The sequence below is a fragment of the Lactuca virosa genome, chromosome 5 (assembly GCF_052849685.1).
Source record: "Lactuca virosa cultivar CGN04683 chromosome 5, Lactuca_virosa_CGN04683_v6, whole genome shotgun sequence".
Classification (NCBI taxonomy): domain Eukaryota; kingdom Viridiplantae; phylum Streptophyta; class Magnoliopsida; order Asterales; family Asteraceae; genus Lactuca; species Lactuca virosa.
In genome coordinates, this window is record NC_136430.1 from 220,218,861 (window position 1) to 220,241,115 (window position 22,255).

The following is a 22,255-nucleotide window of genomic DNA, read 5'->3' on the forward strand; positions in this document are numbered from 1 at the left end:
CTGGTACACATTTTAACCATATTATTTATTTATTTTGGAAGGGCTACTCGACGAGTTGGTGGCCCAAACTCATCGACTAAAAGGGAGAAAAGGAGCGGGTTTTAAGTGAGCTACTCGACGAGTCGAAGTCCTGACTCGACGAGTAGGCCAGGCTGGATGAAACCCTAATCTTCGGGGTTTGCACCCTATTTAAGCATCATATCTGGCCTCCATCCCAACCTCCATCACCTCCAAACCTTAATCTCGAAACCCTAATCAACCTTGAGTGATCTTGAGCTATCTCTTGCCATTTTTGTGATTAAAGCTAGAAGAAGGAAGCAAAAGGCTTGGAGTTGCAGAAGGAAGATCAAAGATCCAGAGCTAAGGAATCATTTCTGTCTTCATAGAGGTATAAAGCTTATACCTTGGCTTTTATTCACTTAGATCCCCTTCCAAGCTTGTATGTTGTCATTTTTGGGTCATTTCCAAGGTCATTCCGAGTTTTGGACCTTTGGGGATGTAAGGACTTCATATCTGGGCACTCTTGAGCTTTGGAAGCTCAAAGTTGCCACCTTTAATCAACCATGGCTCCATTCTATGACTTAGACCTTCATTTTTGTATGGATTGGGTGTTTTAGCTTCATAACACCATGTATGCACGTAAAGTTAGCAACTTTACGTGTAATGCTAGCCTAAGGAGTCCAGATCTATAAGTTAGAAGCACTGGAATGGATTAGAATCGACTAAATGGGTTTGTCACATGGAGGAATCGACGAGTTGTTCTTGGACTCGGCGAGTCGGGTCGTGAACCATAACTCCTTTTCTGGTTGCGAGTGAAACCATTGAGTTTTGGGATATGACTCAGTGAGTTGGACAAGATTAGGAGTCGGAAGCTGAAGAACTCGACGAGTCCAAAAAGGGACTCAACGAGTTGAAGTCGATATGTCCCGATGTTATAACAGGAAGAACTCGACGAGTCTGGGAAGGGACTCGACGAGTTGACTTAGTTGACCATGCGTCTGAATTATTCACGAACTCGCCGAGTTGGGAGATGACTCGACAAGTTGGGGTTGACTGGGAGTTGACCTTGACTTTGACTTTGACCAAGATGTTGACTTTGACCAGGGGTAAAATGGTCATTTAACCCTGAGAAGGATTATCAGGTTTTGACTAAGCATTATTGTGATATTGATAGCCGAGGAGTCATCGGAGCAGCTATCAGATATTCGTCACCGTGAGTTTTTGCAGACAGCTTTGCGAGGTGAGTCTTCTCCTATAGGAATGGGTCTAAGGCACCAAGGTTGGCCCGTTTATGTGTGATTGTATGTGACGGGCTTAGCCCGATGTAGATTTTATGTTCCGGACTTCGGTCTGATGTCGGGGCAAGCCCGAGGAAGTTAGTATGCTTGATGTCTTTGTGATTCTTGCATGTGTCTGATTATGTGTTCCGGACTTTGGTCCGATGTCGGGGCAAGCCCGAGGAATGTTAGCTTTCACGTTATGTTTAAGTTTATGTTTATGTTATGCTTGTTGATATGATATGTATACCGGACTTCGGTCCGATACCGGGCGGGGCCCGATGCATGGGCTAGGCCCAAGTTATGTCGGACCTCGGTCTGATGTCGGGCAAGGCTCGATGCCGGGCGGGGCCTGATGTCGGGCGGGGCCCGATGCAGTGGGCTAGGCCCAGTATGTGATTGTGTGTATGGTATGTGCTAGCTCGGGGGAACTCACTAAGCTTCGTGCTTACATTTTTCAGTTTTGGTTTCAGGTATTTCCACTAGCAAGGGGAAGGGCTCGGGATGATCGCATGGCACACACCACATTTTCAGCCTGGGATGTTTAGACTATGATATTTTCCTATATGATTTTGATACAGTATTTTGATACAATGTTTTGAGATACACGACTTATGGTTTTCTTTATGATGATGGATGACTTATGCTTTTATTATAAATGATTTTAAAAAGAAATTTTTGGTATGTATTTTTGGGATGTTACAATAAATTTATATGATATAATCTTTTAAAACATCTAGACATGTTAACTTATATATATATATATATATATATATATATATATATATATATGATTATATAAATGGACTTAACAAAATTTAATAAACTATAATTGGTATAGTTTATGAGTCATAAATACTACTTTATCATTTTGGACGAAACATATAATTATTTAAAGGTATAATTATTTTACATTATGTAACTACTATGGAAAGGTAATATTTTCACTTACAAAAGGGTTTTCATTGCACTATACGTAAACCACTAATAGAACTTTGTGAGTCATAGTCTTCACGTACCTACCAGAGTACCCACAAAAGTCTTGTATTATAACCAGAATCTCCCGTAAGAGAGCGTGATACTTGTGTTTAGATCTATACGAGACTGAAAATCCCACACATAAGCTGCTAGCTACAGTTAGACCGGCAGGTCTGGGGTGACAAATGTCTAACATTCTGATGCCCGAAGAACGTCGTAACAGGCCATATATGTCTTTTAACACGGTTATAATAACTCACATGGGGTATTAACAATACATTTGGTTTACGGGGCTAACATACATTCAAATGGTTTTATATAATGATGAAACTACATGATACTATTTTCCAGTACAACACTACTTACATTTTTGGTCCTAGGGTTTAAGTCTTACAACTCATTTTTAAAGAAAATATTGGATTTTCTGAAAGCGCACTGTATTATTTTACAAGGAAAAGTTACAGATTTTTCTCATACAAAACTCTTATGAACTCACCAACTTAATTGTCGACGCTTTTTCAATACTACTTGTATTCTCAGGGAATCAGTACACATGTAATCAAAGGGTTTTTGTGGATGGGGCGTCACAGTGTCACGTTAATTATTTTTATCTTAGGCATTCGGTATTAAATCAAACAATGTTTTGAATACAATGTAATCTTCTTATTTATAATTATGATGATTGTATGGATTTGATCACTATTATTCATTATGTTATGATATTGTACATGAAGTCATCCACCCTCAGACGTTTCCGCCGTTCTGGTTTGGGGGTGAGACAGTATCTCTATATGTTAGGCTAGTTTGTTTCCTTATCTATTATATCTTGTACTATATGTATTGTTCAATATACAAGATACCTATTCAAGGGAAAATATTCTTCTACATCGCCCTCACCACAACCTCTTCCATCGACGTCGATCTCACAACCACCATCCGCCGACCTTCAAATCTGGAGGCGCTAACTTCAGATCTACAACATTCACTTTCAGATCTGCCATCATCATCGATGTCAGCCTTCTATAACCTCATATCTGTAAGTTGTGCTTCATTTCTAACCACCTTCCGACCTCCGACCTCACCAAAGCACCAAAAAACATCATGTCGCCTCCCTTAACCTTTCAGATCTGAAGCCAAATATGCCAGAAAAGTCACCAACCGCCATCAACCATTTAGATCTAAAGCAAAAACATATCGATTTCTTGTATTTGGTTAGATCTGTTCAAATATGTGTTTGGTGTAATTTTAGGCATAGATCTTGTATGTATGAAACGTTTTATGGTGGTTCCACCACCATATTAGATCTCTTCCACCATCATGGCCTCCTCGCCTTAGACTGCCGAAAAACTCATCAAATGCCATCAACTTTTTAGATCTGAAGTCAAGGCTTAACGATTTCTCATATCTGGTTAGATCTGATCAGATCTTAAATATCCAAAGACTCTAAGGAGCATGACAATCTCAGATCTATAAATCACATCTGATCTGAAAATAATATGCACACAAGGTGTTTGATGAAATGTTTCAACAACTTTTGTAAGTTTTTAAGTTATGAATAAGTGCTTAAAATTTTGTATTAAGCCGTGAATTAGCGTTTGAAGGGTGTATTATACTATGAATTCTGATTTTTGAGGCATTAAGTTGTGAATTTTAGTGTTTGAAATATTTAGTTAAGCTTTGAATTAGTATCTGAAATGTTTCATTCAACTGTGAATTTTGATTTTTTTTATCCAAATCTAAATTTTATACACGTAAATGAGATGTGAATGTAGTGTCTTAAACTCTGAATTTTGTATATTAAGCTGTGAATTTTATTAACAACTTAATATAATAAATTTACATTTTAAAACACAAAAATGTCTCAAAATGTGAACGTATAAATATAAGTTTTAAGTTGAGAATATGATTGTGAATATATAATTTTTGCATATTTAAACTGTGAATTTATTATATTAAACTGTCACTTTTGTGTATTAAACTGTGAATTAACTGTATTAAACTGTAAAAGTTTTATCTGAAATTACAAATATAAGTTTTGAGTTAAGAATATATAACATTTCTATGTATTAAATTATGAGTTTGTTATATTAAGTTGTGAATTTTGTGTATTAAACTCTAATTTACTGTACTAAGTTGTGAAGTGACTGTATTAAGTTGTGAATTTTTTATATAATTTTGTGTTGAAATATTAATGATTTATGTATAAATTTTTGTATTATTTTCTTGTATTAGTTTTTAGATAATTGTTTTACATTAAATTCAAAGTGATTGAATTAATATGTTTATTAAACTGTTAATGTAATATTTAAGCTCAATATAATAAAGTCACTTTAATACACAAAAATGCATATGAACGTATAAATATAAGTTTTAACTTAAGAATATAGTTGTAAATATATATTTTTTGTTTATTAAGTTATGAACTTATTGTATTAAACTGTCACTTTTGTGTATTGAATTGACTATATTAAATTGTAAATGTTTTAAAGTTATTAATATAAGTTTTAAGTTAAGAATATATAACATTTATGTGTACTAAATTATGAATTTTTATGTTTAGTTGTGAATTTTTTGTAATAAACTGTAATTTACTGTATTAAGTTGTGAGTTGACTGTATTAAGTTGTGATTTTTTATTATAATTGTGTTAAAATATCAATGATTTATGTACGAACTTTTGTATTAATTTTCTTGTGAATATATTTATTTTTGTGTTGTTTAAGTATGTAAGAATGTATTGGTTTTTAGATAATTGTTTTGCATTAAATTCAAAGTAAGTGAATTAATATGTTTATTAAACTGTGCATGTAGTATTTAAGCTATAAATACATGACTTTATATACATATATGATTTTGAATATATGGTGGCTACGATAGTGAAACAGATGGTTGATGTCAGCATGTAGTAGGGTGCAAACGCGAAAACAAATCTGGGCCACATATTTCTTTTTAACGCAAAACCCTCCCACGTATCAGTGCGACGGATGAATATAATATGAATATGTATATTCTCGTGTTTACCACCCTCGCTACCGCAACCCCCACTGCCACAGCCGCCACCACCACCTCTAACACCTACCGTCACATTCATATGTGAATAATCACTTGAGAATTGACACATATTTATTCATATATGAATATACTTATATATTCATATATGAATATACTTGTTCATATATGAATAAGTATATGTATTTATTCATATATGAATATCCGTCATCGTCACCAACACCTTTGCCATCCACCGACACCACCACCAACACCGCCACCGTCATTACCACAACCACCTCCGCCACCAACCGCCATATTCATATATGAAAAATCACATGTGAATAGACACATACTTATTCATATATAAATATACTTATATATTATATATGAATAACGCACATGTAATTATTGAGATAGTTCGCTTTTTGACGGAGCTATGGAAACGAGATGGAACACGTTTATCTTGCGCAAGGTAAACATTTTTTTTTCCAGATGCAGAAGGAATCAACATTCCTTCTATGGTTTGTGCTACTTGTAAATCAGATGTTGAAGATTTTGTTCACACATTAATTACTTGTGGAGGGGTGGTGGAAGCTTATCTTGTTATTCGAGTATTTCTCTTTGGTCGGGGATGTTGTTAATTGGATAGAGTTGGTCCACATTTCTTCCACTAAATGTGTAGCTTTGGAGTCATGACCATGTGGTGGATGATAACATTACCATATGATTATGATAGAGAGAAATTACAAGGTTCTCAATGAAAAGAATAAAGGCTACAAAGAATAAAGCGGATATAAATACTAGCTAGACAAAACTCTAATGGGCTAAAGACTAAAGGGCCCATAAACATGTGGGCGAATAACATATAGGCTAACATCCCCCCTCAAACTCACAATGCCACAACAATAAGCATTGAGAGTTTATCACACAAGAACCGAAACCGAGAAGCCGATAGAGCCTTCGTAAAAATATCCGCAAGCTGCAAGGTTGATGAAACAAATGAAAGCGATATGGTCCCGAGTTATAGGTGGTGACGGGTAAAGTGACAATCAATCTCAATATGATTCATCCGCTCATGGAAAATATAATTCTTCACAATTTGTATCGCACTTTTGTTATCACAATGCAGGGGAGTAGATGAACAAATGTGAACGCCCATATCCGTAAGAAGCCACCGTAACCAGATAATCTCACATGTAGTCACAGCCATATCATGATATTCAACCTCCGTGGAAGATCTAGTGAAAACGTCTTGTTTCTTGCTCTTCCATGAAATGAGAGACTCTCCACGAAATACGCAAAATCCGGTGGTGGATTTATGATCATGACGATCGCCATCCCAATCAACATCATTATAGGCACGTAACTCAAGAGAAAACATCGAGAGAAACAAGAGGGTCTGAAACTGAGTGCCACGAAGATATATCAGAATACGGAGTACAGCTCCCCAATGAACAGAGGTAGGAGCAGTAACAAACTGACTGACAACATGAACATCATGAGCAATATCTGGACGAGTAACTGTGAGATGAACCAAACTTCCCACAACAGTGCAATAAAAATTCGGATCGGACAAAGGAACACCATCAGTAGGAGAGTACCGTGCATTGGTTTCAAGATGAGTATCAACAGTAAGATTGTCAGAGAGGCCTGCCCGTGTAAACAAGTCATATATATATATATATATATATATATATATATATATATATATATATATATATATATATATATATAGTATGAGAAAGAATATACCCTTTCTTAGATTGAGCTACCTCAATACCCAAGAAATAACGCAGCAAGCCCAAATCCTTCATAGCAAATCGATGAGCTAGATCATTCTTCAAAGACTCAATACCACCATGGTCATCAGCAGTAATAATCATGTCATCCACATATAAGGACAAAAGAATCCATCCTGCACTCGAGCATCTAACAAACAAAGTCGAATCATGATTACTCTGGCCAAATCCAATAGATGTAATCAATGTGGAGAATTTCTTAAACCAAGCACGAGGGGCTTGCTTGAGACCATACAAAGCTTTGTGAAGCCGGCAAACCTCACCCGGCTAGTGCTGAATTCCTGGGGGAGGAGTCATATAAACCTCTTCATGGAGGTCACCATTCAAAAATATATTCTTGACATCCATTTAAAAGATCTTCCACAGTCGAACGGATGCAACTGCAATCATAGTACGAACTATCATCATCTTTGCAACTGGGGAAAATGTCTATTCATAGTCAAAACCGTATTGTTGCTACAAGTCTGGCCTTGTACCGCTCAACAGACCCATCAGCTTTTGTTTTTATCTTGTACACCCAACGACAACCTATCGTATGTTTCCCAGGAGGAAGGGAAACCAAATCCCATGGATGATTTTGATGAAGAGCACTGAGTTCCCTAGCCATAACATTCTGTCAAAGAGGATCTAAAACAACTTCTCTATATGATTTAGGTTCAGACAGATGATGGATGCTCGCTATAAATGAAGCAAATGGTACTGAGTATGTAGAGTAAGCAAAATCTGGAAGCTTAGTGGACTTGACAGGACGAGTAGATCTCCTAAAGGGTGGTGGTGGAGGTGGATCTTCAATTTCAACAGTCGAAGGAGCAGACTCAGGAACAGGGGGAGTCGAGGAAGTCTCTGAAGAAGTGGGTGTGTCATGAGCTGAAGGATCAGATGGCATTGATGGGTCTTGAGCCTCTATCTCTTAATTAAAATGATCAATATGCAGAAGATCTGACTTCGTTACATTATGGGTTGTAGCAGGAATCGAGTAGAAAGGAATATGTTCCAAAAAGTGACATGTCGAGAAACATATAACTTCTTACTCACATGATCATAGCAACGGTATCCTTTATGTCCAAAACCATACCCCAAAAATACATAAATAGCAGATTTCGGCCCCAACTTGTTCCTCTCAACATGAGGACGAAGAAGAAAACAAGTACATCCAAAAACTCGTAAGGAAGAGTAGTCTGGTTGGTGACCATATAGCTTCTCAAAAGGAGACATTCATAAATTCAATGAAGTAAGGATAGGATTAATCACATATATAGCAGCTAGGACTGCTTCTCCCCAAAAGGCACTAGGGACCCGCGTAGACAGGAGCAATGAGCGGGCTGTCTCAACAATATAACGGTGTTTTCTTTCTGCCACACCGTTTTGCTGAGGAGTGTCAGTACACGATAACTGGTGTATGGTACCATCAAAATCAAGTAACTGAGTAAAATCATTAGAGGTATATTCACTCCGTAAGTCACACCTAAAGCACTTAATCACAGCCGAATGTTGAGTTTTAACAAGAGCTCTAAAATTTTTGTAAATGCCAATGAAATCACATTTGTGTTTCATAAGATAAACCCATGTATATCGAGTATAATCATCTATAAAAGATCCATAATAGGTTGACCCACCTTTTGTGGATACCGGTGTAGGACCCCACACATCAGAATGAATAATATCAAAAGGAGCAGTAGAACAAGACATATTTTTATTGAAAGGTAAAGCAGATAATTTTGCTAGTTTACAACCACTACAATCAGAAATATCACAAGAGTTTAAATGACCCAAAACACCACTAGATGCTAGAAAACTCAAACATGATACAAACACATGTCCTAAACGAGAATGCCAAAGATAAAACTCAGACGACAAAGGACTCAAACGAAAAGAATACAAATAATGTTGGAGGCAGCAACAGTAGATACTTTGAGAACCTCCAAGACATACAGTTCCCCCACCCTACGGCCGATCCCAATCACCTTCTAGGTGTGTTGATCCTGTATAACACAGACAGAATCAAAAAAGAACACCCAGTTACCAGACTTACATAACTGACTGACTGAGGCAAGATTCAAAGTAAGTTTGGGAATGTAATAATCATCAGGGAGAATGATATGAAAAATAGAGACAGACCCAACACCCTCAACTAGCATAGATGTATCACTAGCAAACATAATAGAAATAGATGACACATGTGACAAAGAAGTAAATGATGACAAATGAGGAGTCATGTGATGGGTTGCACCAGAATCTAAAATCCACAGAGATGGGGGAATACCTGATGTACCGGATGAAGTAGGACCAGAATAAGACATAGATGCAGACATGGCAGTGGGATTAGAGGCCAAATATTGTTTGAAACTATCAAAAACCTTGGGATCCAATGTAGATGGTGGCATGTTTCCAACAGATTCTATGTCAACTGGTGGTGTAGTAGCAGCAGCAAACTATGGAGGACGAGGTGTCCATGGGGGAGTACCAGAGGAACATGGCGGAAACTTCTGTTGACCAGACCTATTTTGTTGTCTAGACTGAGGCTAACCAGATTTACCCTTATTGACTAACAATGGACACTGAGCTTTCCAGTGATTTTTCTGTTTGCATAATGCACACTCATCATAAGCAACCCTTGAAGTTTGTCGAGACTGATTAGAGGAAACAGCAAGCACAACAGGAGTGGAAGTAGGAATGGAGGTTGCTTTAAAACCTTTATCCGCATGAGACTTGATACGAGTCTCCTCAGCAATCAACTCATGAACAACAAAATCCACTGATGGAAGGGGAGAGCGATGAAGAATCGTTCCACGTAGGCCTTCAAAATCAGAACGCAAGGCCATCAAGAATTGGACCAAACGTTGTTCTTCCCTCCTAGCAATGCAAGGCTCAAAATTTTTTAACTCTTTAGATACAATAAAAGCTAATTGATCCCACAAATCAGACATAGCAGCAAAGAAATATTGAATGCTCCGGTCATTTTGTTGAAGGGCAAGAATATCATATTCTAACTGATACTGTTTAGCAAAGTTGGACTGAGTATATAGTCTCTCCAAGTAGTTCCAAACTTCCTTTTTTGTGTCATATTTAGCCAACTGCATACCAATAGACTGAGTAACAGAATTATTAATCCAAGTATTGACCTTGGAGTTATCAGTCTCCCAAGCATCAACCAACAAATCGAAATTCTCAGCTTGAGGCACTGAGGGTTTGGCTTTAGTCCCAGTGACATAGCCCCACATATTCTTCCCACGAAGGAAGTTCTTCATAACATAACTCCAATACGTATAATTCTTTCCATCTAGACGAGTACTGTTTGACTGAAGGGAATCATCCTTTCCAGTCATGTTGGAAATGAATAAATAACCACAATAATAGTATAGCAATCTGAGAATGAGAGGAGTAACAAACCAGCGGAAGCAATCAATCGAACAATAAGAAATCGAACAGCAACAAAGAACTAACAGCAACAGCAAACGAATACCAACAAACAAACGAATATCACCAACGAAGAAACATCAAACACTTCGATCCGCGCCACAGATGACTGCTACAAAGTCTTCTAACAACGTATCAAACCTCCGCTCTGATACCATGATAACATTTCCATATGATTATGATAGAGAGAAATTACAAGGTTCTCAATGAAAAGCATAAAGGCTACAAAGAATAAAACGGATATAAATACTAACTAGACAAAACCCTAATGGGCTAAAGACTAAAGGGCTCATAAACATATAGGCTAATAATATATAGGCTAACTGTGGATCCTTAGGAATTTTTGAAATGGTGTTATTTTTCATGATCAAGGTGCCAGGCGAGAATTTGTTAACCGAAGGTTTAGTTGACTATTCATATAATTGATTTGTTTATAGGAATAGAAAGATAAGTGTTAAGTTGGATTTCGTGGTTACTTAACCTATCTTGGCTATTGATCGTTTGTAATCTCGTTTCGTTACCTTTTTGCTAACTTTATAATATAATCATCCACTTGTTCAAAAAAAAGTCGTATTATTATTTATCAATATGATCATAAACTATAGTGTAGGCTTAATAGTTAATACGCTGATCAAACTTGATAAATCAACTTGCTAAAAACTCAAGAATTTGACGGGTTATTGAGTTGTAAATAGGTGGCTAAGTGGGACGTAAATGATGGTATTAATGGTGCAAAAAATACAACGCTTGTGTCTTAAAAAATTGACCTCTCATTAGTGTATTTATTCAACATGCCTTTAAGAAAAATGAACATGTTCACATGTGATCAACCAATTATATCCTCCATATATTGAGGAAAAGTTTCCAAGTCAAGAAATATTAGGTGGTGATAATCAATTGTATGTTTTGAAGAGAACAAAAAAATAATTTAGATCTCTCATAGTGTGTGTTATAATTGTATGTTTTGCTCACATCTCTAACTTGTTATTTAAATTCATTGTATAACTAGATTTTCAACAGATATTATACAAGATTGACCAATGAACATGTGACCAAAAAATTACCAAAATTGGCTATAGCATATATATATACATGTGATCCTCAAAACGAGGTGATTATGAAGATATATAGTAGTAAAACTCAATAGGACAAAACCCGAAGAGTGGTCCCTCAGCCAAATTCAACTATACTTTTTTGAGTTCTGTCATCTCTATAATAAATAAACAAAAGTTTATTGAGAAATAGATTAGCTATAGCAAACAATCCAAATGTCAAAGACACCAAAAATATAACAACTCCTGTATCCTCCATACGTTCTTGATTCACTCTCAACTTTGCAACCTCCGATCTGCGTTCACATTCATACATTAGGCGTTGTTTGGATAAATGTTTTAATAAATATTTGAGAAAATAATGGCATAATGGAGAAATGGAAGGAAAAAATGAATGATGGGAATTTGTAAAAGGTTAGGAGTTAATGGGCAAAGTTTTTTCGTGACTTTCTCTATTAAGTCTTGTGTGCATTTAGTTAAAAGTAAACACTCTTATATAGCTTACATGATTAAGTCATATCTGCTAAGTCCATTACGTAAAAGGAAACAAAATCTTAGAATAATATAGACACTGATTATTTACAATATTAGTAACGGGTCACTACGGATTTGACGCCAACCGGTTTACATAGAGTCTCGTTTTTTACTTTTAAGAGTCAACTCAAGTACTTTTCAGCTTCAAATTTGACGTAGCTTTCTTTTTCGTTTTACATCTGGAATATATCTATTGTATAACATATTTATACTGTTTTTCGTAGCTATAAAGTTTTTCTATACATAGATTATAATTATTATCGATTATGAAATTAAGAGATAAATCATTAGAAATGCAAAAGTCGAACTTGGACTCATTCTGAATGTAAAAATCTAACCTGAGGAAGGCATTGTCCATCGTCATGATATCCAGTTCAATGGACACAAGAGATTTCCATGATTCCAGCTCATCGACATGTTCTTTCTGCAAAATAACAAAAAACACAACTCACTGAGGTTCAAATCAACAACAAAGGCCGACCAAAAAAGGGCATTCACGTCTTTTGCACAGACAAGCAATCACCTTTGTTCCATCTTTTTGGGTAGGACAAAAAATTGCATTTTTGTCACGATTGTAATGCACACCAAACACAGTATAATTTATGTCATTGTCTTGTATTGAATAACAAACATAATCATCATAAACAAACACAAAAACATACCACTACATCCTTGCTGTCATGAAAATCTCTCAAATCCATGCGTACTTTTTCCACCACAACATCTCTTTCTCCAATTTCCGCATCTATTTCTCTAAAAATATAACCATATCTCGAGTTCAATTCATCTAAAAACCTCTCCAAAACCGTTAAATTTATATCCAACAATTGAACTTTTTGCATCAATAACCTAAGAACACTGTCCCCAGGCAACCTTCCCACATGCGGGTCAGGCACATTAGCCCTTTCCTCTAACCACAGTTCATCTTCCGCCTCTGGTTTTCCATCACTTTCATGTTCGTTAGACAAAACCTCATTATTTCGTGCAAAAACCAAATCCTCAAGCATCATTTCAACCGCATCCACACCATAAACCCGAAGAGTACTCAACGTACAATAAAACCCCGTTCCATAATGACTCTGTAGATTCAACTTTACATACCGCACCCACTTCGAATCACGGAGAACAAATCTTTGTGAGTTTTTCACATTTACAGCGGTATAAATTCCGAGTTTTACCCAAGATTCGGTAGGATATACTGAACTCCCAAACACCTCGAACCCCTTTAGATTCGATGAATGGTGTTCAAAATTAGCGATTTCGATAGTATCAATTAGGGTTTCTTCTGATAGTTCTAAAATGACAAACTTGTCCTCAGACGAACACGGGTTTCGAAGGTACTGATTTTGGTCTGTGTTTAAGATGTTGGGTGCACCCTTGGCATCCTTGTTATGAGCCAAGACCTTTGCACCCTTTGATGATGAGGCATAGTTGTATTTCGCACCGCTAGGTTCAAGCCGGTGAATTATGTTATCTGGATTAGGGTTTGATGGATGCATTTTTGCACCACCAAAAGCCTTGTTCTTGAATTCATCAAGATCTTGTACTAAAAATCTTTCGGTTTTTGTCTCTTTTAGTTCCTCATTAGAGAATGAGAAATGAATTTGTTGTGTTTTGTTAATGAAAGCATGGTTTTGGATAATCCCGGATTTGGTTTCTGTCTGATAAGTGTAGGAATCTTTTGGAAGATCTATCAGACCATCTACATAAATCAACAAAATTGATCATGTAAGAAAAGATATGTACAAATAAACTACAAATAGAGACTTCCCCATGCAGGAAGACACGACAAAATAGATGACTGTGACTATGGAACAAAATTAAAATTGCAATATTTTATCCTATCAAAAAGGTGAAGCAACAGTGAGTCTGTGCAAAAATATATTTGAGAAAATGACTGCATATTTGGAAAATGAAAGGAAAATAAATAAATAAGGGTAAAGTTGTAAAATGTTAGGACTTAACGAGGAAAGCCGATTTTTTGAATATCTTTGTTAGTAGTTTTGTTCTAAATTAAGTAAAAAAGAAACACAGATTAATTCATATACCTGTTAAATATATCAAGTAAAAGAAACAGCATGTATCTCACCTCTGTAACCATCATCATGGCCAATCCGTATATATAGAAGGAAGAGAAGTCCCCACATAAAGACGACAGGTGGCAAGGACGCCTTATAAAAGAAGTTCGTCCTATTAGTCTTCCACAATGCTCTTCTAGTAAGAAGAGCTTTACGTGATCTTTGCATTGTACATCAATAAAAGAAACTGCAAACAAATATATAACAAAATTTTCAATCAACTTAGCCACTTAACCATGTAAATACATGTAGAACCCAAGATTGTCTCTCCAAAAGAACCCTTGTGGAGAGAAGGGGCTCCAACATATACAATAATACATAAGATACTTTCACCATTTTATCTATTTAGCCATTGAACTATTATAATTATAGGAAACGGTTAAGTGGTTAGATTTCTAGGCGATATATGGTGGGCCAAAGAGGGCATAACTATAACCATCTATACATACACTAACATCCCTGAAGTTCTATCACGTAGTTGTCCAAACGGACATAAACTCTTGATATAAAGATAATAGTAATCCCTCGGAGAACCAGTTGATCATAGGGATAACCAAGTCGTTGATGCCAAAGAGAGAACAAGACGGCACAAAAGCTTGGGGAGAATGAGATGTCTATGGATAATGTCACCGAAACTTTCACATCGATGGAGATTTTGATGGGTCTTGTTCTTGTAGTCCTTTAAAGAAACACAAAATTCTTCAAAACTGTTAGACTAAGATAGTTTAGTTTAATACATTGTTTTATATTAGAGGGTACCTAATTGTATTTAGTTAATAGTATCTTTCAATATATATATTAGGGATCGTGTAATCTTTTATTAATAACAAATATACACGGTTTCATTTGGTATCAGAGCCAAGTAAACCTAAAACGCTATTACCAGCCATCGCTCAATCTGCAGTCTTTGACACGACATAAACCCTAATCGTTTGTCGATCACGAAGCTTCATGGCAACCATAGCTGCCTTCACTACATAAGAGAAAAACTCTCATAATTCTCACAAGTTTGCTTTTACCCTCTCACCCACGAATTATGGGTATTGGAAGGCTATGATCGAACCTTTTCTTATCTCCAACAATCTGTTTGGTTATGTTGACGGTACAATACTATGCCCAGAGCCCAAAGTCGGCACAGCAGATGCAATTACAGACAACCCTAGTTACCCTCGTTGGATCTCTAATGATGCTCATGTTCGTATGATCATTATCTCCACCATATCAGAATCTTCCTTCCAACACGTCCAAGGTACTACCTCACGAGATCTCTGGTTACATTTAGAACGTGTTTATGCTCCAAACAACACCTCCAGAGAGTACACACTGAAAACTCAGTTGCTAAAACTTGCCATGAAAGGTGATGAAACTCCTCTTACCTATCTTGCACGTGCACAAGAATATGCTACTGCACTTTCCAACATTGGTGAGCATGTTAAAGACAAGGATCTGGTCCTTCTTGTTATATCCGGGCTACGTGAAGAATACAATGGACTCAAGTCCACCCTTCTAGCCCGTCACCCACCTATTACCTTCATCGAGTTGCATGCTTTGCTTAGTAATCATGACTACATGATCAATAAAAATCTTGCTGTTGTCCCTGCTTCACAGCCACATGTGTTTACTGCCTCAACAGGAACACCATCACCCAACATCAGTAACCTTCAAAGCCAACTTCAATCTGTACATAATATGGCGTCCCAACTTGGCTTCCAACTTAACCTGATTGCCCACAGAGTGCAACTCCTCAAGTGTTTTATGCTTCACGACCCGCAAACAACTATCGAGGCAATCATCGAGGCAACTCGCGTGGAAATAACTCACGTGCCGTGATAACAACTCAAGCTCTTCTAGGCAATTTGCTTGGGCCTCCACGCAAAACACTGTGTTTGGTCATTGCAATCGATGTGGCATTGGTCATCTACCATCTCAGTGTCCAAATAATCAAGGTGCTAGCAACCCTACAAGATCGAACCTACAAGCCAATTTCGCCACTTATGCTGATAACGTCTCCACTTCAAACACTACATGGTTCCTTGACACAGGTGCAAACTCTCATACCACACCAGACTTGTCCAATCTTGACACTTCTGAGTTTTATCGTGGTTCAGACTCTCTTCATGTTGGTGATGGTAATTCTCTCCCTATTCTTCATATTGGATCTTCAAAAATTTACTCTTCCAATCAAACCTTTGATCTTTCTAATATCCTTCATGTTCCTGAAGTTAAGAAAAATCTTTTATCTGTCCAACAATTTTGTAATGACAACAATGTCTTCTTTGAATTTCACTCTTCTTTATTTGTTGTGAAGGACGAACTTACTCGCACCACTCTTCTCACGGGACCAAGTAATAATGGTCTCTACTCTCTGTGTCTTCCCGGTCTGAAGCCAATACCAAAGATCGCTCTCACAGCAATTAAAGCTTCTTCAAGTGTCTGGCATCACCGCCTTGGTCACCCACATGAACGAGTTTTTAATACTATTGTTTCTAGTTTTTCGCTCTGTTTCCACAAAACAATGTTTAGATTTATGTTCTTCTTGTCAACTAGGGAAATCTTCCAAACTTTCATTACCTAGTTCATCTTTTCGAAGTTATAACATTTTAGACTTAATTTATTGTGATGTTTGGGGTCCTGCATCAACTTTATCTTTTGATGGTTGTTGTTTCTTTATGCTTTGTGTTGATCATCACTCTCGTTATATGTGGTTTTACCCGTTACCACATAAATCTGATGTTTTTCAAACCTTCATCAATTTTGTTAAAATGGTTGAACGACAATTTAATTCTAAAGTCAAAAGTGTTCAAACTGATTGGGGAGGGGAATTTCTCAATCCCTCTTCGTATTTCTCATCCCTTGGAATCATTCATCATCGGCCATGCCCTCATACTAACGAGCAAAATGGTTTTGTTGAGAGACTTCATCGTCATGTGGTTGAAACCGGTCAACTCCGTGTTCAGTTCATTTCCACTGTCGATCAGATCGCTGATGTTTTTACAAAGCCGTTGCCCTCTCAAAGATTTTTGTTCTTACGATCCAAGCTACAGGTCGTTCCCCGCCCTTAGCTTGCGGGGGAATGTTAGTTAGTGTAGTTTAATACATTGTTTTATATTAGAGGGTACCTAATTGTATTTAGTTAATAGTATCTTTCAATATATATATATTAGGGATCGAATAATCTTTTATTAATAATAAATATACACGGTTTCACTAAAACTGATAGAACATTTATTAGTACAAGTAAATTGATGAACATGAAATAGGTTTTTGATGATATTGGTGTGTGTGTGGGTGTGTGTAGGGGGGTGGGTGATAAGGATGCTATGCAAATGAAGTAATCGATCGATACGGGTTACAAATATTGGTTTCTCTGTGTTTTGAACGCCAGCGAAGTCCATCAAGGTTGTTAGTCGGCCCGATTGATCAACCTAATGTAGTGGTTGTTGGTCGTTGTGCGACCGCTGACAGTGGCTTCTAACATTGTCTCGACTTTAATCTGGAATTTGGTAGCTTGATTATGTATTAAGAACCGCAGGTGATCAGTGATCAAAATGGGAAGATTGTTGGGGCGAACTTAGGCCGTTCTTTAATCTTCAAGGAGTTTCATTGATCTAGCTTCTAAGAATGCGAAGAGAGGAAGAGAGGCGATTGATGACAAATGAGACTCACTATGTTGTCTGATTTAGGGGACAATCCGTTTATCACATATGTAAACATGATTCTTCTCTGGAATAGTCGAATCAAATTATCAAAAAGGCCAGAGATAGTTTTGATTCGGGGACATTAAGTTGTGATTGAAAAGTTCCTGATCACGATGTTTCTCATTTTGTTGTCAACTTGTATGGATTTTGCATCTTTGTTGTCATGAAAAGAATCTTCAAATTGATCCATATAACAAGTCGTGGAGTATTTTTAAGGATGGTCTAAATAAGGGGTTGAGATATTGTGTCGCAGATCCATGTTTGACTATGGAGTCGATATTGAGCCATTTTGGTTTGTCATGTGTGGCAGTTTGGGCCTGGTTGGAGCTACCATTATGATTAAGACCACCAAACTTAATGTAATGCATTTCAAAGTGGTCTCTCCGGACATCATATTAAATCACGTAAGATCAAGGGTGAAAGAAATGAATGCCTTGATATTAGACTCGGAAAACATGTCGTGTCGTTTCGTGTCAAAACAGTAAACGGTTGAGAGAGCTAGACCCTATCTCGACCGGTTTAATTAACTTGTTGTGTCGTTGTCAACCCATTTAGTTTCGTTTCGGGTTTCGGGTTAGGAGTATACCATTAAATGTGTCGTGGCATATGAGGTTGAAACATTAAACATGTTGAAAGAGTATGAGTTGGGTATGTGGAAAGGAATAAATCATAGTTGGGAAGCAGAATGGCTAAATTCATACTAAGTTTAGAGAGCAAAATGGAAAGAGCATGAGTTGGAAGGCGGAGGACGAGGTCATGAGGAAAAAGGAGTGGTCAAGGGGATTATGTAGTTTTGGAGATAATAGAAAATTTGAAAATGAAAGTAAAGTTTTGACCTATACAGATGAGTTGTTTCCACATTACAAAACGACTAAACAAAAAGGTTTTTTTTTACATATGGTTTTGGTTTTAGGTCTTTCTAGTTTATTTAAAGAACTCAAAACATACATATAAATAAACAAGTCATTTTCGAGTTGAAATTCTTTGTAAGATTATAGATTATTTGATTAATAGTAAGGGTTAAACCTCATATAAATAGGGATACATAAGTGGCCAATGACCTAACCTAAACCATAAGGGTCTTGGGCCTAAACCCTAGATGTTGACATACTAACATCCCTTGCAATTTGATTAGGATGTGACAGTTAAACTGAAAAAGAAAAACAAAGATGTAGAGATTGTCAACTACGGTGTCAAAGCTCTCACGATGGTGGTTAACAACTACTCATCGAAGAAGAAGAGATAAGAAGCGACGGCCAGAGACGGTTCCATTGTAGAAGAAGAAAAAAGGCAACGACATTGACGATTATCATGAAGTTGACGACTGAGGAGTCCAAATAAAGGCAACGAGAAGGAAAGAGAGCTTTAGTTGCGACGGATGGAGCCGGTATCGGTAATATCGGCGACTGCATTTTTGATATATATATATATATATATATATATATATATATATATATATATATATATATATATATATATATAGAGAGAGAGAGAGAGAGAGAGAGAGAGAGGAGCCCGAAGGAGAAGGTGCCGACAGAGGGATGCAGCAGGCACGGAGACTAGGCCATCCGAGGAGGAGATATAAGGCTCGGAGGAGGCAGCGGTCATTCGAGGTAGAGGCAGAAGTAGATGAGGTAATAGAAATGAAAAGAACTCTGGTTTGTGCCGACGACTGTATTATTATTATTTTTCTATTTAAAGGTTCTTCCTCTTTTTTGTTTTATCAAACTTGAAGTTAAATTAGTTGGGATTTGTTTTTTCTCTTTAAATCTTTTTATATAATTAAAATTAGTTATAGTATTTAATGTGTGTAATAACCGTTCAAAAAAAATATAATTAAAATTAATTTGTTGTCTTCTTGTTAACTAGTTGACGTCTTAATAAAAAATATTAAGTAAGAGAGAAAATATCTTAAAACTACTATAGTTTATATAAAATCGTGTCTAAGCAACCGTAATTTATTTTATTTTTCTCATTTGAACAAAAAATTAAATATTAATACAAAACAAAATACATATAAAATAAAAAATACAATAAAATACCTAACTTTTACAAAAAAAGAAATGTGAAGATGGTTAAATCAGTAAAATATGGTAATTTTTGTTTTTCTTTTGCATAAATGGATGGATTTTTATAACAAAGTAAAATACGTTGTTTAAAACATAAGTTGGTTAAACTATAATGTATTTTATGTGGTTTGCACTAAATTAAACTCAAATTTAAGGGGGCTTTTTCATGTTTACGCCCATGGCCACAAAAATATATGTTGGATCGACTCCGATTTCGTGTCAACCCATTAATTATTTAGATGCAAATATCTTACCCAAACCCGTTTATTTCGTTTTGTATGAGTTTTTCCCATCTCTGCTTGATATTGATGATTCTATAATATGTTTCGAGAGAAAGAGAAAAATAAAAAGATGAGGAGGCATCGCCGGCCATGAGGCGTTCGAAGGCCACAGTTGAGGGTTGGGGCACTGGTTTCTAAGAGAAATGGGAATTAGGTTTACTAAAGAAAATCCGATACCATGTAAGATTGTAATTTCGCCATGAATGGATTTCTTCCATAAAACATAAATAAATGAAAGATTACAAGGGATTTGTGGAATACATAAAGTGGGCCCAAAAAGGGCCTAGCTATTATCTTCTATACATACACTAACACTAACAGGTTTGACTGAAACATGGCTTTTATACCATAAAATTTTCAATTTACACAAGTTATCTCGTTGCGTAGTCACAAAAGTCCATGAGACCATGACCAAAGATTATTACCATCAAAAACCAGACATACATAATAACTCTATGTAATATCAAAAAACAAAGAGATTGTATTTAGTCAATCCAAGAAGTTTCTTATAACTATGGTCATTGTTAAGATTCTTATTCTCCATTGTGAATTTTGCAAGATTAAGTTATGTTCATATGAAGAGAATAGATAATTTCATATTGCATTCTCGGATTCATAAACTTTTTAACACCTCCAGTAAACCTTGCCAATTAAGTAAAGTAGAAAACAGAACACTTTGTTTACAAGATACAACCTATCTGATATCTAAGCAAAGTTGATAGGGATACACCGATACAAATTCAAGTTCTTCAAACTTACTTTTTAAGTTCTAAGTTAAAGCAATTCACAAAATCAGGCAACATCACATACCCGTCTTAATCTGAATATAATACACAATAAATTTCCAAAAAGAAATATTTAAACGCTGATCACAAGCAGAAGTAAATCACAAGTTCATGTAATATCAAGTACCCATCTGAAATTGAATACAAAATACAGAAAAATCCACAGAGAAACAATCGAGACCTAATTACAAGTTGAAGAAAGTAACAAACTCATTCATGATCAAATACCCATTTGAATTTAATAAAGAACTGGTGTTTCAAACTGTGGTGATTGCATAAGGAAAACAGTTGAAAGTTTAAATTAAGCAGGGTAGCCACATTGATCAAGACAATGGTGATAAAAAGCTTAAAATTGTGATTGAGAGGATTTCGATGGTACCTGAATTTTAGCTATCTGTTTCTTGAGATTTTGGGAGTTTGTTGAAAAGGAGCTGACAGGATGATGAAATTGTGGAGATCATCGATCTAAATAGTGGTGAATGAGTGTTGAAAAGTACGACCGACCTTCAACAGTCTAAATCAATCATATAATAAGAAAAAGGATTTGAAATTTCGAATTTTGGATTTTATTAATTTGGAAATTCTTTATTTGTCGACCTCTAATAAGGGAATAACGGCCATTGCGAGTGTTCCCACTTGTAAAAGTCCAATTATCTGTAAAAAAAAAAGTAATTTTAAATTGCACAATCAACTTGAATAATAGTTTGGTTACTTCAAATAGGATAATTTTAAATCTTGTTTGTATTTGGTATATGATACGTTGAAACTTGAAACCCAAATAATTTGATATAAATGATATATCTATTATACCTTAATATACATATTTGGTCAAAGGCTGAAATTTAAGAGGTACAAGACATTATGCAATTTGTACAATAAATTTATGCATTAAAAAGAGTATCGTGGGCTTATCTGGTCAACATTTACTCAATTCATTTGTTTTTGACTTGGTAATGAATGAAACAGTCAAAACCTAATTCATAGGAAAATATTATAAACGTGACAAAAAAAAATTTGAAATCAAAATTTTGATAATTTTTCCGATATCTCTACCTACCTATTTATATCAAGCATCTAAAACCCTAATTTATCAAATATATCTGTATTCCTGCAAAAAAAAATATGAAACGTGATTAAAGGTTTATGTGTATGTGTGTGTGTGTTTACATACATACACAAACTCACTCTGTATCTCCCTCTTTAATACAACAGAAAAAAATTGCAAATTAAACACATAAATTCAGTCTCTTTAATTGTTTTTTTTTGTTTTTTTTTGTCTACAGGACACGAAACAGCC

General features: G+C 36.0%; 2 protein-coding genes across 2 annotated transcripts; both read right to left on the bottom strand.

The window, feature by feature from the left end:
• Window positions 1–9,566: 9,566 nt before the first annotated feature.
• LOC145112386 (uncharacterized) lies at window positions 9,567–10,370 on the bottom strand. Its single transcript, XM_079048552.1, has one exon. The coding sequence runs from the start codon at window positions 10,368–10,370 to the stop codon at window positions 9,567–9,569; it is 804 nt and encodes a 267-aa protein (XP_078904678.1).
• Window positions 10,371–11,589: 1,219 nt separating this feature from the next.
• LOC145116123 (SUN domain-containing protein 4-like) lies at window positions 11,590–21,440 on the bottom strand. The gene is made up of 5 exons (XM_079052476.1): window positions 21,338–21,440; window positions 14,137–14,312; window positions 12,710–13,749; window positions 12,386–12,471; window positions 11,590–11,809 (listed from the first exon to the last, which is right to left on the bottom strand). Exons 2-5 carry the CDS (start codon window positions 14,291–14,293, stop codon window positions 11,632–11,634), a joined length of 1,461 nt encoding a protein of 486 aa, XP_078908602.1. The 5' UTR covers window positions 14,294–14,312; window positions 21,338–21,440; the 3' UTR covers window positions 11,590–11,631.
• Window positions 21,441–22,255: the final 815 nt, after the last annotated feature.